At 51.5% G+C, this 12,679-nt stretch overlaps 1 protein-coding gene across 7 annotated transcripts in view; it reads left to right on the plus strand.

The window, feature by feature from the left end:
- Plekhg3 (pleckstrin homology and RhoGEF domain containing G3) overlaps window positions 1–12,679 on the plus strand; it is a 44,226-nt gene that overhangs the window by 26,865 nt on the left and 4,682 nt on the right. Inside the window, exons 3-17 of one of the 7 annotated variants that reach the window (XM_026779570.1) lie at window positions 1,077–1,174; window positions 2,410–2,479; window positions 2,751–2,797; window positions 2,899–3,049; window positions 3,139–3,270; window positions 3,427–3,609; window positions 3,770–3,862; window positions 4,127–4,213; window positions 4,417–4,450; window positions 4,791–4,889; window positions 7,882–7,971; window positions 8,381–8,419; window positions 8,832–8,851; window positions 9,377–9,637; window positions 10,233–10,346. In XM_026779570.1, coding sequence (XP_026635371.1) covers window positions 1,077–1,174; window positions 2,410–2,479; window positions 2,751–2,797; window positions 2,899–3,049; window positions 3,139–3,270; window positions 3,427–3,609; window positions 3,770–3,862; window positions 4,127–4,213; window positions 4,417–4,450; window positions 4,791–4,889; window positions 7,882–7,971; window positions 8,381–8,419; window positions 8,832–8,851; window positions 9,377–9,637; window positions 10,233–10,346 — 1,518 coding nt within the window. Of the gene's footprint in view, window positions 1–1,076; window positions 1,175–2,409; window positions 2,480–2,750; window positions 2,798–2,898; window positions 3,050–3,138; window positions 3,271–3,426; window positions 3,610–3,769; window positions 3,863–4,126; window positions 4,214–4,416; window positions 4,451–4,790; window positions 4,890–7,881; window positions 7,972–8,380; window positions 8,420–8,828; window positions 8,852–9,376; window positions 9,725–10,232; window positions 10,347–12,679 lie in introns of all 7 variants that reach the window. The other 6 variants (XM_026779552.1, XM_026779559.1, XM_026779554.1 and 3 more) reach the window with 6 other exon arrangements.

The following is a 12,679-nucleotide window of genomic DNA, read 5'->3' on the forward strand; positions in this document are numbered from 1 at the left end:
AGTACATGCTCCACACTGTGAGGCACACAGGGAAAGAGGGAAAGGTGACATGTACCTGCCGCTGAGGATCCCTCTGCCTGGTGAGGAGCAGGCTGGGAGTCCATTAAGGCTATGCCATAAATTACCACAAACCTCCTGGCTTAAAGCACCAGAAATGAATTCTCTTTCAGACTGTTTGTTTTTAGTAAGAAAAAAAAAGTGTGGACTGGAGAGATGGCTCAGCAATTAAAAGCACTCACTTAGCTGCTCTTCCAGAGGTCCTGGGTTCAAGTCCCAGCACCCACAGGGTGGCTCACAACCATCTGTAAGGGGATCTGTTGCTCCCTTCTGGCCTACATGAAGATAGAGCACTCGTATACATAAAATACATGAGTAAATAACTCTAAAAGCTGGGAATGGTGGCCAAAGCCTTTAATTGCAGCACTCAGGAGGCAGAGGAAGTGTGTGTGTGTGTGTGGGGGGGTGTGGCTGGGTGGACAGTGCCCTTCTGGAGGTCAAAAGGCAGCTTTGTGGAGTCGCTTCTCTCCGTCCGTCTTTTCATGGCTCTAGGCGTTGAGCTCAGGTCACTAGGCGAGTGCCTTTACCATCTCACCAGGCTCTTGGTTTGGTTTCTTCTGAGATAAGATTTTGCTGTGTATCCCAGACTGGCCCTTAACTCAAGGCAGTTCTCCTGACTCTGCCTCCCAAGTACTGGGATTGCAGAAAGCCTGAGCTAATTTTCTCTGTTGTCCTTTGGCCTGGGACTGCGTTATCCTAGCTCCTAACCATCACCTGGCTTATGCCTGTGCCCCTTTCTCTTAGAAGGACATCAGCCGTTGGAGCCTCCTTAAATATCGAATGATGTCATCTTGAGAGGTTTCACTAATGACATCTACAAGACCCTGTTTCCAAATAAGGTTGCATTCCAAGCTGCCAAGTAGACTTGAATTTTTGAGTAAATCCCTGTGGCTCAGGACAGCGCACACTGCCTGTGAACTCGTATCATAGCCACACAATGCAGTATGGATTAAGGTGTGACTCGGGGGTTAGGTGACCAAGCCAAGAGGTGCGGGGTCCTCATACTTCTCTCCATGTAGGACTACCTCTTGAAGATCATTGACACTCCCGGGCTCCTGAAGCCAGAGCAAGTCAGTGCCCTCTTTGGGAACATAGAGAGCATCTATGCGCTGAACAGGTATGTTCTGGCCTGGGGCACACGTGAGAGCCTGGGGACAATCTCTGGATGGCTGGACACATGGCTGTGACCCACAGGCTTGACTGCAAAGACAGGGAATTGGAGGCTACCCTTGCTTAAGATCAAAGCGCTGTGCTGGAAGAGGGCCTCAGCTGACCTTTCTAGGGAGTTCTGATTTGAAGTCACGTGTTTGCTGGTTCCAGCACCTTCTGGGTCTTGTGCACACTGCTAGGCCTTGCACGCTTCTTCTCTTCCTCCTATATCATCTCACATATCTTACAGTTTATTTCTCTTCTTTCCCACTGATCCCAAGGGAAGTAAGGATTCCCTGGAGGGCTGACCCATTACAGCAGTTCTCAACCTGTGGGTCGCAACCCCTTCAGCAAACCTCCATCTCCAAAAATATTTACATTATGATTCATAACGGTAGCAGAATTAGTTATGAAGTAGCAACGAAAATAATTTTATGGTTGTGAGGGGGGTCACTGTCTTAAAGGGTTGCAGGAACTGCATTAAAGGGTCTCAGTGTTGGGAAGGTTGAGAACCACTATGTTAGTGTATCACACAGTCCAGGCAAAACAGGCTTGATGAGTCTGTGAAGGTTGAATCTGCTGCTGTGGGACCACAGTTAGACAAGGGTACTGTCAAGAGAAACAGTTTACAGAGTGGTGTTGATGAGACTGGGTCCCCTTGCAGCTGGGGGAGTCTGGGCAGTGTATAGGTAGGAGGGAGGGTGCAGACAGGACCCAGGAAGGTGTGGAGAAGGCAGCTCGGGAGAGAGGAGGGAAGCAGCTGGAGGAGGCAGGGGAGTGCTGTCTCCAGTATATCTGCAGTCCTCCCTACCAAGATCGGAGTGCTCAGCGCTGCCCGTCCCTCTCAGCTCCCTGCACCCTCCCGTCTGGGAACACTCTTTGCTTCTTTCTCTCCTTATCCCCCTTTAATCTCTGCTTTTGTGTGTTTGACTCCTGCCTACAGAGGAGCTGTGTCCCCTTCAGAGGTGGGTACTGGTCGCTCCTTTTCTGCTGCTGCTTGCTGAAAACGTGTGTTCCCCCGTTTTTTGTGGCATGCTGGATTCTTTTTGTGGTTGCCGCCTGGGGCAAGGTTTAGTCAGGGTGGAAGCTGCCACTCAGTGCGACACTGGGGCCGGCCATGATCTGTGTCTGAGGCAGGGGTGTGTGGAGCTACAGAGGTGGCTAAAGACATTGGGGTCTAATGGCCTCTCTCCCTTCACCTAGCCAGCTTCTCAGAGACCTGGACAGCTGCAATAGTGACCCTGTGGCTGTGGCCAGCTGCTTTGTGGAAAGGGTAAGAAAGAACCAGATCCTTGCTCCTTGTCCCATGTTTCTAGGATAGGCGTTCCCACTGTAAGATGACACTTGAGTCCTGGGGCTCCCTGTCCAAGGCTGGTGGGTGGATGAGATGCCCTAGACAGATGCAAAGATGGCTCTGCAGGGTCTCAGGGATGACAGTGTGCTCAGGGGGTCAGGAGCCTGTCCCTTGGTCTCCCCATGTTTTCTAGTCAGATGAGCTTCTCCCTGAAATCATTTTTGTTTTCTTTTTCCCCGTCTTTCCTTAGAGCCAAGAGTTTGATATCTACACTCAGTATTGCAACAACTATCCCAAGTGAGTGACTTTGGGGAGAGGGGGCCATTTGATGAGTGTGGGGCTCCTGCCTCCTCACCGGACATCCCCCAGGCGGTAACTCTCAGTCTACCCTCTCCCAGCTCAGTGGCAGCCCTGACGGAGTGCATGCAGGACAAGCAGCAGGCCAAGTTCTTCCGAGACCGGCAGGCGCTGCTGCAGCACTCCCTGCCTCTGGGCTCCTACCTGCTGAAGCCCGTTCAGCGCATCCTCAAGTACCACCTGCTGCTCCAGGTAGTGCAGGGCTCCTGCCCAGGATCTGTGCTGGGGTACCGGGCAGAGCCTTGGAACCGGTTTTTCCCAGACACTTGTCTTTGGTCTAGGAAATCGCCAAACATTTTGATGAAGAAGAGGATGGCTTCGAGGTGGTAGAGGATGCCATCGACACAATGACGTGTGTGGCCTGGTACATCAATGACATGAAGAGGAGGCATGAGCACGCGGTTCGGCTGCAGGTGCCCCGGGCTGGGAGGTGGCAAGGCTTGGGAGAAGGAGTACTGTCACCGTGCTTAACTGAGTGGAAGGGTGGTATCCACGGAAGCCTTTGGGGTGAGAGGACTGGGTGACCTCCCCGGGGACAGTGAGACCTGACTCGGGCCGCTCTGCTGCAGGAGATCCAGTCACTGCTCATTAACTGGAAGGGGCCAGACTTGACCACCTATGGAGAACTGGTCCTGGAAGCCACCTTCCGCGTACACCGCGTGCGCAACGAGAGGACTTTCTTCCTCTTTGACAAGATACTGCTCATCACCAAGAAGCGGGGTGATCACTTCGTCTACAAGGGCCACATTCCGGTAACGAAGCTGTCCTCGCTTGTGGTCCCTTCTCCACGGACCCTGGCTCCTCAGCTTCCCTCTGGCTTCATCGGGCTCCAGTGCCTGCTGACTTCTGAGACTGTCTCAAGGGTTGGGTTCCTTTTCCCTCCTGCTGAATTATCTTGTTCTCTGCCCCCAGTGCTCCTCACTGATGCTGATCGAAAGCACCAGAGACTCCCTCTGCTTCACCGTTACCCACTATAAGCACAGCAAGCAGCAGTACAGCATCCAGGTGAGGAGCGGCCTACGCAAGGGACTGGGGAACTTGTAAGCACACTTGCATACGACGCCCTGTTCCCTGACTGCCCCCACGCCCTAGTGTCTCCATCTGTAAAGGTGAGATCATCGTGGGCACCTCTCCGAGGTGTACGCAGACACCCTAGCATAGCCCTTCTTACTCCCTCTGCCCTCCCGCCCCCGGCAGAAGTCCTGAGTGTACTTAGGCAGTTTTGACCTGAAATAATAAACCTTGTTCCTTCTCCTTGTGCCTTCTTAGGCCAAGACAGTGGAGGAGAAACGGAGCTGGACTCACCACATCAAGAGACTCATCTTGGAGAACCACCATGCCACCATCCCCCAGAAGGTTGGCTCCTAGGGTTCTCTCAAATGGGCTTCGGGGAGAGCACGTCCCCTCACCCAGTTCCCAAGAATCTGTTAGAGCTTCCCTTGCTGGCTCTGGTGGACAGTGGGTGTTGGCACATGCCATGGCATGACCCCGTGTGAGTACTCCCGTGGGTAGGCGAGGCACAGTCAGATGGTTACTATGGGGGTCTCCTTCCCTTCTAGGCCAAGGAAGCCATCTTGGAAATGGACTCTTACTGTAAGTCATTCTTTTCTGCCTGTGTTGTTCTTGATTGTGTACATTGTTAGGTCAGGCAATATCTTGGGCAAAGCTTGTTTGTCTAGAAAGGATGGGGACTCTGTCTGTCAAGGGCTGGGTGGGGATCAGTTGTGTGACTAACAACATGTTCCTACTAAAACATCTGGACTCTCAGTGGCTAAAGTCTCCAGTTGCAAGAAGATAGATGCTGGGGGACCTCCAGAGGCATCTAGGACCGTCTGAGGCGGGTGTGGGTGGAAGACATCTGGTCTTGTTCGGGCAGCATCTTGGTAGGCCGCTGGGGAAGCAAAAGGCCTGATTGTTTCTCTCCTGGCTACAGATCCCAGTAGGTATCGCTGCAGCCCAGAGCGGCTGAAGAAGGCGTGGTCATCCCAGGATGAGGTATCTACCCACGTGCGCCAAGGACGCCGGCAGTCTGGTAAGAGAAGGGCTTTGTGGACAGGAACTTTCTCCATAGGATCCTGGCCCAGGCTGGGGATCATCTGCATAGTGGGGTGATACTCTTTTCAGAAAACTGGGGTGATAGGAGGGTGGTCTGTGGACCATTTCCTCTTTGCGCCCATGCTGCCCTCCACCAGATGCTTCCTGGGCCTCTGCTCCCTGGGGCTGTCCACCTGTTCAGGGGCCTGAGAGTATTTGTTATTCAGGACTTGGAGTCTCTTCTTAGCCACCCAGACCTCCTTGCGTGGCTGCCCAGCCGGGAGTAGCCCTGGACATCATGGATAGTTCTGGAGAGGCAGCAGAGGCTGGGTGGGAGGAAAATAGCTTAGACCAAGTGGCACCAAATCCAGACAGGAAATATTTATTTTGGGTCGTACGATTTTCCTCTCCTGGGTTTTCTTCCATGACGGGATTTGCTAATGTGCTCTTGGAGTTATTAGAATGAAGTGTCTGTTTAGAAAGAGAAAACCTTGCTTTTTCAGTCTTAGCTCTGCTGTGACGGTGTGGGTGTTTCTGTGGCTGATTTTCCTTTATTTATTTATTTTTTTTTTGCTACACTTTTCTCTCATTTACCAATACGTCTGAGGCCCAGGGACAGACCTGGATTAATCCATGGTGGAGTCTGGAAGTGAGGCCGATGCACCAGTAGCTTAGAGCAAATGATTTTAGATTGAGACTCTTGTTTCAGCTGTAGTCACAAGTACATTGGGTCTTGACTGGCTGCCACCTGCGGGGTCTTTGAACACTTGTGATTGATACCTGAACTTTGACCTTCTAGAAGGTGGAGCCAGGTGGTCTCTGGAGAGTTTTCAGGTTTGTGGTGTTTGCTATTATTTCAGGTGGCTCTTTTCTAGGCTAACCTAGTTTGGTTCTATAAATTTTATAGTTAAAAGCCTCAAACTAGGGTGTTGCTTTATTGGTCTCTGGCCATCTGTATTTCTCTTCCTTTCTTAATTCTCTCCCCCTTTCTCTAACATCCTCTCTTAGCTTGCCATAGCTCAGCACTGAGAGAGTCTGGCACATGGAAGTATTCAGGCAATTGTTACAGTTTCTTTTCTGGTATTGCCAGAAATGCTCTCACCTTAGAGGAAAGAATTCGCTCAGCTCACACTTCTAGGTCATAGTCGGTCATTGAGGGAAGTCAAGGCAGGAACTTAAGGCAGACCTGCTTGCTATTCCATGCATTACCTGTGACCGAGGAGCTCACTTTCCAGCCAAGACATACAGCAGGAGCCGTGGAGGCTGGTGCTTGCTACCTGACTCACTAAGGCTTATGCCCAGAATGCTTCTTTATACCCTAGCCTAGGGAATGGCGCCCTCCACAGTGGGCTGGGTCCTCCCATGTCAATGAGCAATCAAGAAAATCCATCACAGACATGCCCACAGGCCAACCCGATAAAGGCAGTTACTCATTTGAAACTTTCAGATGATTCTAAGCTGTGACAAGCTAACAATTAATGCTAACTAGGATGGTCATGGTATTAATTCTATGGTTTGTTCTGACATCAGCATCAGAACTTTAGCCCTAGGAGATAAAGATATAGCTCAATGGCAGGGCACGTGGCTAATGTGCTGATGCTCTAGGTTCAAGTTCTCAGTACCACAACAGACGCCTCAACCCAGAAAAGCGCACACACACACACACAGCACTGGGGTACAGTTATGTGAAGGCACTTAAAGCTGTTGAAGTGTGTACTTTATACACAGGTGACGTGTCTGGTGTGTGAATTACAGCTCAGTAAAACTGTCGCCTCTCCACCTCAAGACTTCAGCCATCCAGGGCGGTCAGGAAATGAGCAAACGGGCAAGGCTGAAGTTTCCATGTGACAGAGAGTTTAGCCTGTGAATACTAAGAGAGTTGGCTTTTTAAAGACTCATCAACTTTCCTGAGACATGCCTCATCTTCTGGAGCCTTCTAGAAGAGGGCGCTGACCACAGATGCACTTTTCCTTTTCTGGAACTGATGCCTCAGTACCACTGATGGTGTGGGAGCTGCCAGATGCGGTGGTGGCAGCACTGCGGGTTGCTATGGCTATGGCCTGCATCTCAGGTCTATGTTCATCGTGACATTCCTTCCATGACACCGAGGAGTGTTCATCCTCGTATTCCTAGCATGTTCCCTATAGCGGCTCTTCTTCCTCCTGTGTGGGAGAGATCAGTTGATGGACGGGCAAGAATTGTATGTGGAAAGGACTCAGACCACAGGCTATACAGCCTAGGTGCCCAGGCGGACCCTTGGGGTCTTTGACACAGACAGCTGTGGCAGGCAGACAAGTCCACTCTGAGATTAGTAAGATCTGTCATGACTTTTAAACTCTTAAATATTCTTATTATAAGCTTTCAACGGAAAGAAAAGAATATTTCTGTTTCTCGCTTTGTTACATTTTAAAATCTTCTATTTTTACTACACACATTTCTCTGTGTGTGTCTAATATGTGTATTCAAGGGCGGTGGCATTTGTGTGAGGTCAGAGGACAACTTTGGGAAGTCGGTCCTTTACTTCCACCCTGTGTGCTCTGGGATCTGGCTCAGCAGCAGGTGCCTAGCCAGATGAGCCTCTTCTCATTTTCACATCTGCTGAGGGTGGTGGGGAGATAGTTTAGTTGATATGCTCGCCACAGAGGAATGAGACCTGAGTTGGATTCCCGACGCTCACATTAATAGCTTGCTATCTATAGTTGTATGTGTCTCTGATCCATTGTTGGGGAGTTAGAGGCAGGAGGGTCTCTGGGGCTTGCTTACTTTCTGTTTTTCTTTCTTTTTTTAAAAAATAATTTATTTAACTTTATTTTATGTACAATGGTGTGAGGGTCTTGGATCCCCTGTTACAGACAGTTGTGAGATGCCATGTGGGTGCTGGGAATTGAACCTGGGTCCTCTGGAAGAGCACTGTTTCCAGTCTGTCCCCAGAAAGGCTGGGTACAGTGTAATGACACCATTAGCCTAATAGTTGTGTTTTGTGTCCCCAGAGCCTGGTTATACCCTGTTCAACAGGGCATCACTTCCCAGCAGGCAGCAAGGATTGGAGATGCCAGGCCTTAAGGGCCGTAGAAAGTCGGGTGCGACCCCTGCTTTCCGGCTTGCACGCTATGAGGGGCTTGGTGTGGGGGCGTAGCTGCGTGCTGATGCTGTAGTAGAGGTAGAGGGGCTTGAGAGGGAAATGTGGCTCGTGGCTAGCTGGTCTGAAGTGGGTAGCATGGGGCCGATCCCTTCAGATGACTCCATAACCAAGGCCTTGCCTGGCATACTAATACAAGGACTGAGCCGTTCACTGTGTGCCGCAGAGGAGAAGTGGCTGGGGCCTCAGTAACACTGTGAAGAAAGCCTCCCTGAGGCCTAGGGTGGCTGGGGGCCAGCTAGGGTGGACTTTGGGCTGGCGGTGATGGGCTGGTGGCTCTGTGAGCTTGGGACCCAGGTCAGGTGCAGCTGTTTCTTGGCCTGTGCTAACTGCCCGTTTGTGTTCTTCAGAGCCGACCAGACACCTGCTCAGGCAGCTGAATGACAAAGGTGAGTGTGTGCGGAAGGGCAGTCAGGGTTCTCTAGGTGGGGTGGGAGGGTGAAAGCAGGCAGTAAGCTGGCTGGAGATTATGGAGAATAAGCTAAAGGGAATATGGCTTCGTTCTTCACCCCTGATGTCTGCAGAGAGTCTTGGCTCCCCTGCCCATACACCGTGCCCTTCCTTTGGCTGCAGTGGGCACCCAGCAGCCTGCCCAGACCTGTGCTACTCTCTGCTGAGCTTCTGAGCTGTCAGCCATCCCTCTGAAAGCCAGGACTAGGGGAGGGGTTCAGGAGTGTAGGAACCCCTGTGAGACTTCCCCCAGGGACTCCAGTCTCTCTAAAGAGGCTCTCTCTTTTATTACTGGTGTCCTCCTCCATGCTCCTCCCACCGTGTGCTTGGACCCTGTGGTGGTGTCAGCAGCCAGAGCGGCAGGAATGAAGGTGAGTGCTGGACCTCAGAGGCCAGAGAAGGGGGCTGGAAGGAGGGGGTGTGGGTAGCACTGCCCAGATCAGCCCTTAGGGACCCTCCCTGTCTTCCTCCTACAGCAGCACCCTGAGGTGCCTGCCTGGCCTGTGTCCTCTTATTTCCCCCTCTCGGGATATATAAGCTCGTTTGGAGACACTTTATTCCCAGCTGGATCTCAGCCCTTCCCACATAAAATGCTCCGCTCCAGAGGAGGCCAGCATTGGACACCTAGGAGTAGGTTTTATTTTGTTTTAATATTTATTTATTGAGATAGGGTCTCTCTATGTAGCCTTGGCTATTCTGGAACTAGCTCTGTAGATCAGGCTGGCCTCGAACTCACAGAGCTCTGCCTGCCTCAGGCTTTCCGAGAGCTGGCATTAAAGGCGTTGCACCACCACCACCTAGCAGGAGTAGATTTTTATATGAAGCCATCTCTGGCTACCTACAGGAGGGGGTTTGCTCACAGGGCAGGTCACAGGGGGCTCTTGTGCTCTGAACAGCATGCAGGCAGTGACGGAGCCCTCCTGGACTTTGGGCAGCTACCCCCTGCACAGGACCTGCAACCAGAGGCTGAGGGGGCTGCCACGGAGGAGCTTGAGGAAGAGGAGGAAATAGTGGAGGAGGAAGAGCAGCAGCAGACCTTCCCAGTCTCCCTGGAAGACTTGGCAGGGCATGAAGGCAGTGAGAAGGTGCCTGGGCCAGAGCTCCCGGGCTCGGAGGAGGAGGAGGAGGAGGAGGAGAGTCTAGCGGTGGCCGAGCAGGTAGCTGACTTTGCCAGCTCCCTGCTGGCTGCCCTCCACTGCTGGCACTATCGGGCCAACGCTTTACTTTTCTCCCGGGGTGCTATGGTGAGGTGTCTCTTTGATCTCCCTTCTTCTTTGCATGTTAGCCTGGCATGTGCATGTCCTTCTGAGAGTCCCTTTCCTGTGTCCTTCCCACCCTGCCCACCCCGTCCCTTTCCCCCCAGCTGTCAGCAACTTCTTAACTCACTCACTGTCACGCCCTGGTGAGCCCCTGGCATGCACCGGTCTAGGACCGGGTACCCACTGGTATACTACCCACTGAGCAGGACTAACAGGGTTGGGGGGAGGGGAAAACCGGCATCCGTTAAGTGAGAAGGTCAACTCACTGCATCTGGAGGGGAAGGTGGGCTGGGGTTTTTATAAAACTGAACACTTTGAAAGGATTTCTGTGGCCCTGCACCTGGCAGTTCAGGTTGTTTGGAATGGCTTAGGCATAGGACTAGCTCTCGGGTACTTCCTGTACCTCTGGGGACTGTACCACTGTCCATGTTGGAATGGAATGCAGAAGGGACCAGGTCTCACTTGTCAACTGACTTCTTTCTGCTTGCTGCAGGGGAAGAGACACAGGGAGTCTGAAGACTCTAAAAGCTGCAGAAGGCCCAGCGACCGGTCTCCAACCAGCGCAGAGAAACGCATGAGCTTCGAGTCTGTTTCTTCCCTGCCGGAGGTGAGCTGCAAGCAGATGGGAGGGAGATAGTTCAGGGGACCTGGTGTCCGTATCTCCAGGTCTACAGGCAGGGTGTCTTAAGCAAAGGAACTCTCTACTTCCTGACCCTCACCCCTTCCAGAGGCCTGGCCAGCCTCGGGGTGTGTGGTTTGGCTAGCAACCAGCCTGTTTCTATGAATTAAACAAAGGTGACCTTCCCTGAGCACCCTCGGACAGGCTGCCTGGAGGGGACATGAGCATGCCCTGAAAACTATGCTGGATGCCTAAGTCCTGGCTGTGGCCACCTGGGCAAAGGGATAGAATGTGCATATCCATTGGGTACTCCACAACTACTCCAGAAAGAAAAGAGGCTTGGAAAAGCTGCTTGACAGGCTATGCTCCAGGCAGCATCTGAGGGGGCAGCGGACCTAACTCCTTTGCTTTCTCAAAGTTAAAAGAATGAAGTCATTAGCTAGACCCCACGTGAGCCTCAGCGAGGACAGAGCTGAGAACCTAGATGGCCCTAGATAGAAATATAACTGTCCACTTAAGCTGCTATAACAACATATCTTAGACCAAGTGCTTGTAAACAATGAAAGTGTGTCATTCAGAGTAGTGAGGCTGCCAAGTCCAAGATCAAGGCACCATCAGCCGGTTCACTCTTTGATGAGAATCCCCTCTCTGCTTTGGTCACATCCTCACAGCAAGGATGCTTCCTTTAGCCTCTTTTATGAGGTGTGAGTATGGAACCCTTATGATGGAGTCACTTCCTAAAGGCCCTACTTGTTCATGCTCTCACAGAGGACAGCAAGTTCTAACAGGAGTCTTCTGGGATACCACTAAAGATTCAGACCATGGCAGTTGTACTGTCTAGGAATGCTAGAATATGGTGAGCCCTATGTGGAACTGAAATTGTTTAGAATCTAGTCATGCGTGTTTCCATTATGCCACCAGCCCACCAAATATTCTAGTAACCACGTTAAGAAATAAAAAGAAGCCGGGTGGTGGTGGCACACGCCTTTAATCCCAGTACTTGGGGAGGCAGAGCCAGGTGAATCTCTGTGAGTTTGAGGTCAGCCTGGTCTACAAAGTAAGTTCCAGAACAGCCAGAGCTACACGGAAAAAACCTGTCTCAAAAACCAAAAAAAAAAAAAAAAGAGAGAGAGGAAGGAAGGAAGGAAGGAAGGAAGGAAGGAAGGAAGGAAGGAAGGAAGGAAAGAAGGAAGGAAAGAGAAGCTGGACAGGATAGTACATGCCTATAATCTTAGTACCCAGGAAGCAGAGACAATTGGATTTGACACTTTCAGACAGCCTCAGATACATAGCAAGTGTGAGGCCATAGTGGGCTCTATGAGAATCTGTCTCAAAAGGGGAGAAAAAGTGAATTTTAATGTCATATTTTATGTAGCCTAACAGAACCAAAGTAAGATCCAGTCTATGTTTTATACACAGCCTTCCAAATCTGGATGTATCTTACCCTCCCAGCAGGTCTTGATTTGGGCTGGCCTCATCTCAGATGCTAGAATGGCTGGTGGCTACTGTGGTGGGCGGCGCGGCTCTAGGTCATGGGTGCGGCTCTACAGATTATGGAGCTGCTCTGATGCTTCCGAATTTTGTGTCCGTGCTGATCTTCTCCCAGAGGACTGCTCTGGGAAGTTGCCTATGCCAGCAGCTTACGGGCCCAGTGACCAGCTGGTCAGGAGGGAATTCTCCTGTTTGCTTTCTCCTTGCCCATCTGCTGGGCATATGCAGAGACACTGGGCTCACAGGTGCTAAGGCAGGTTGGCTGATAGAAGCCAAATCCTTGCCCTCACCTTTATTACTGTGGAGTGGAGGGGGTTAGGGAGAGAGAGAGTTTTCCAAGTGTAAGCGCTGATGTGGCCATGTGCCTATCAGTGAACACAGCTTGGAAGTCAGGTCTCTCTCCACTGTGGGATCTGGGGATTGAGCTCACCTCCAACAGTGCGGTCTAGCTCACAGTTGAATTGCCCTCTGGCCCCTGGCCCCATGGAATCTTTGGTCCTTTGGGGAAGTTGGGATATCCATTCATAATTGCTCATTCCTGGATTTGATTCCTAGACTCCCAAGCTGCCTTGACATCAGGCAGGGGAATCTCCAAGATACTTTTTGCCTATTTGGCCCCCGCCCCTGGAAACTGGATTAGTGTTCAGACACTAATCCATGTCGCCTGACTCCATACTGTGCCTGTACAGTTCCCATGCAGGCTGCCACTGAGAGAGGCTGCCACGCTTCTTCATTTCTGCTGTTTTTTTGGGTGTGAGGACATGGGCCTGTCCTCCAGCTGCAGGGTAGCTGGAGAAATAAATGGACCTTTTGAGTCCTGCTCATTCTGA

This window comes from Microtus ochrogaster, chromosome 1 (assembly GCF_000317375.1).
Source record: "Microtus ochrogaster isolate Prairie Vole_2 chromosome 1, MicOch1.0, whole genome shotgun sequence".
Taxonomy (NCBI): domain Eukaryota; kingdom Metazoa; phylum Chordata; class Mammalia; order Rodentia; family Cricetidae; genus Microtus; species Microtus ochrogaster.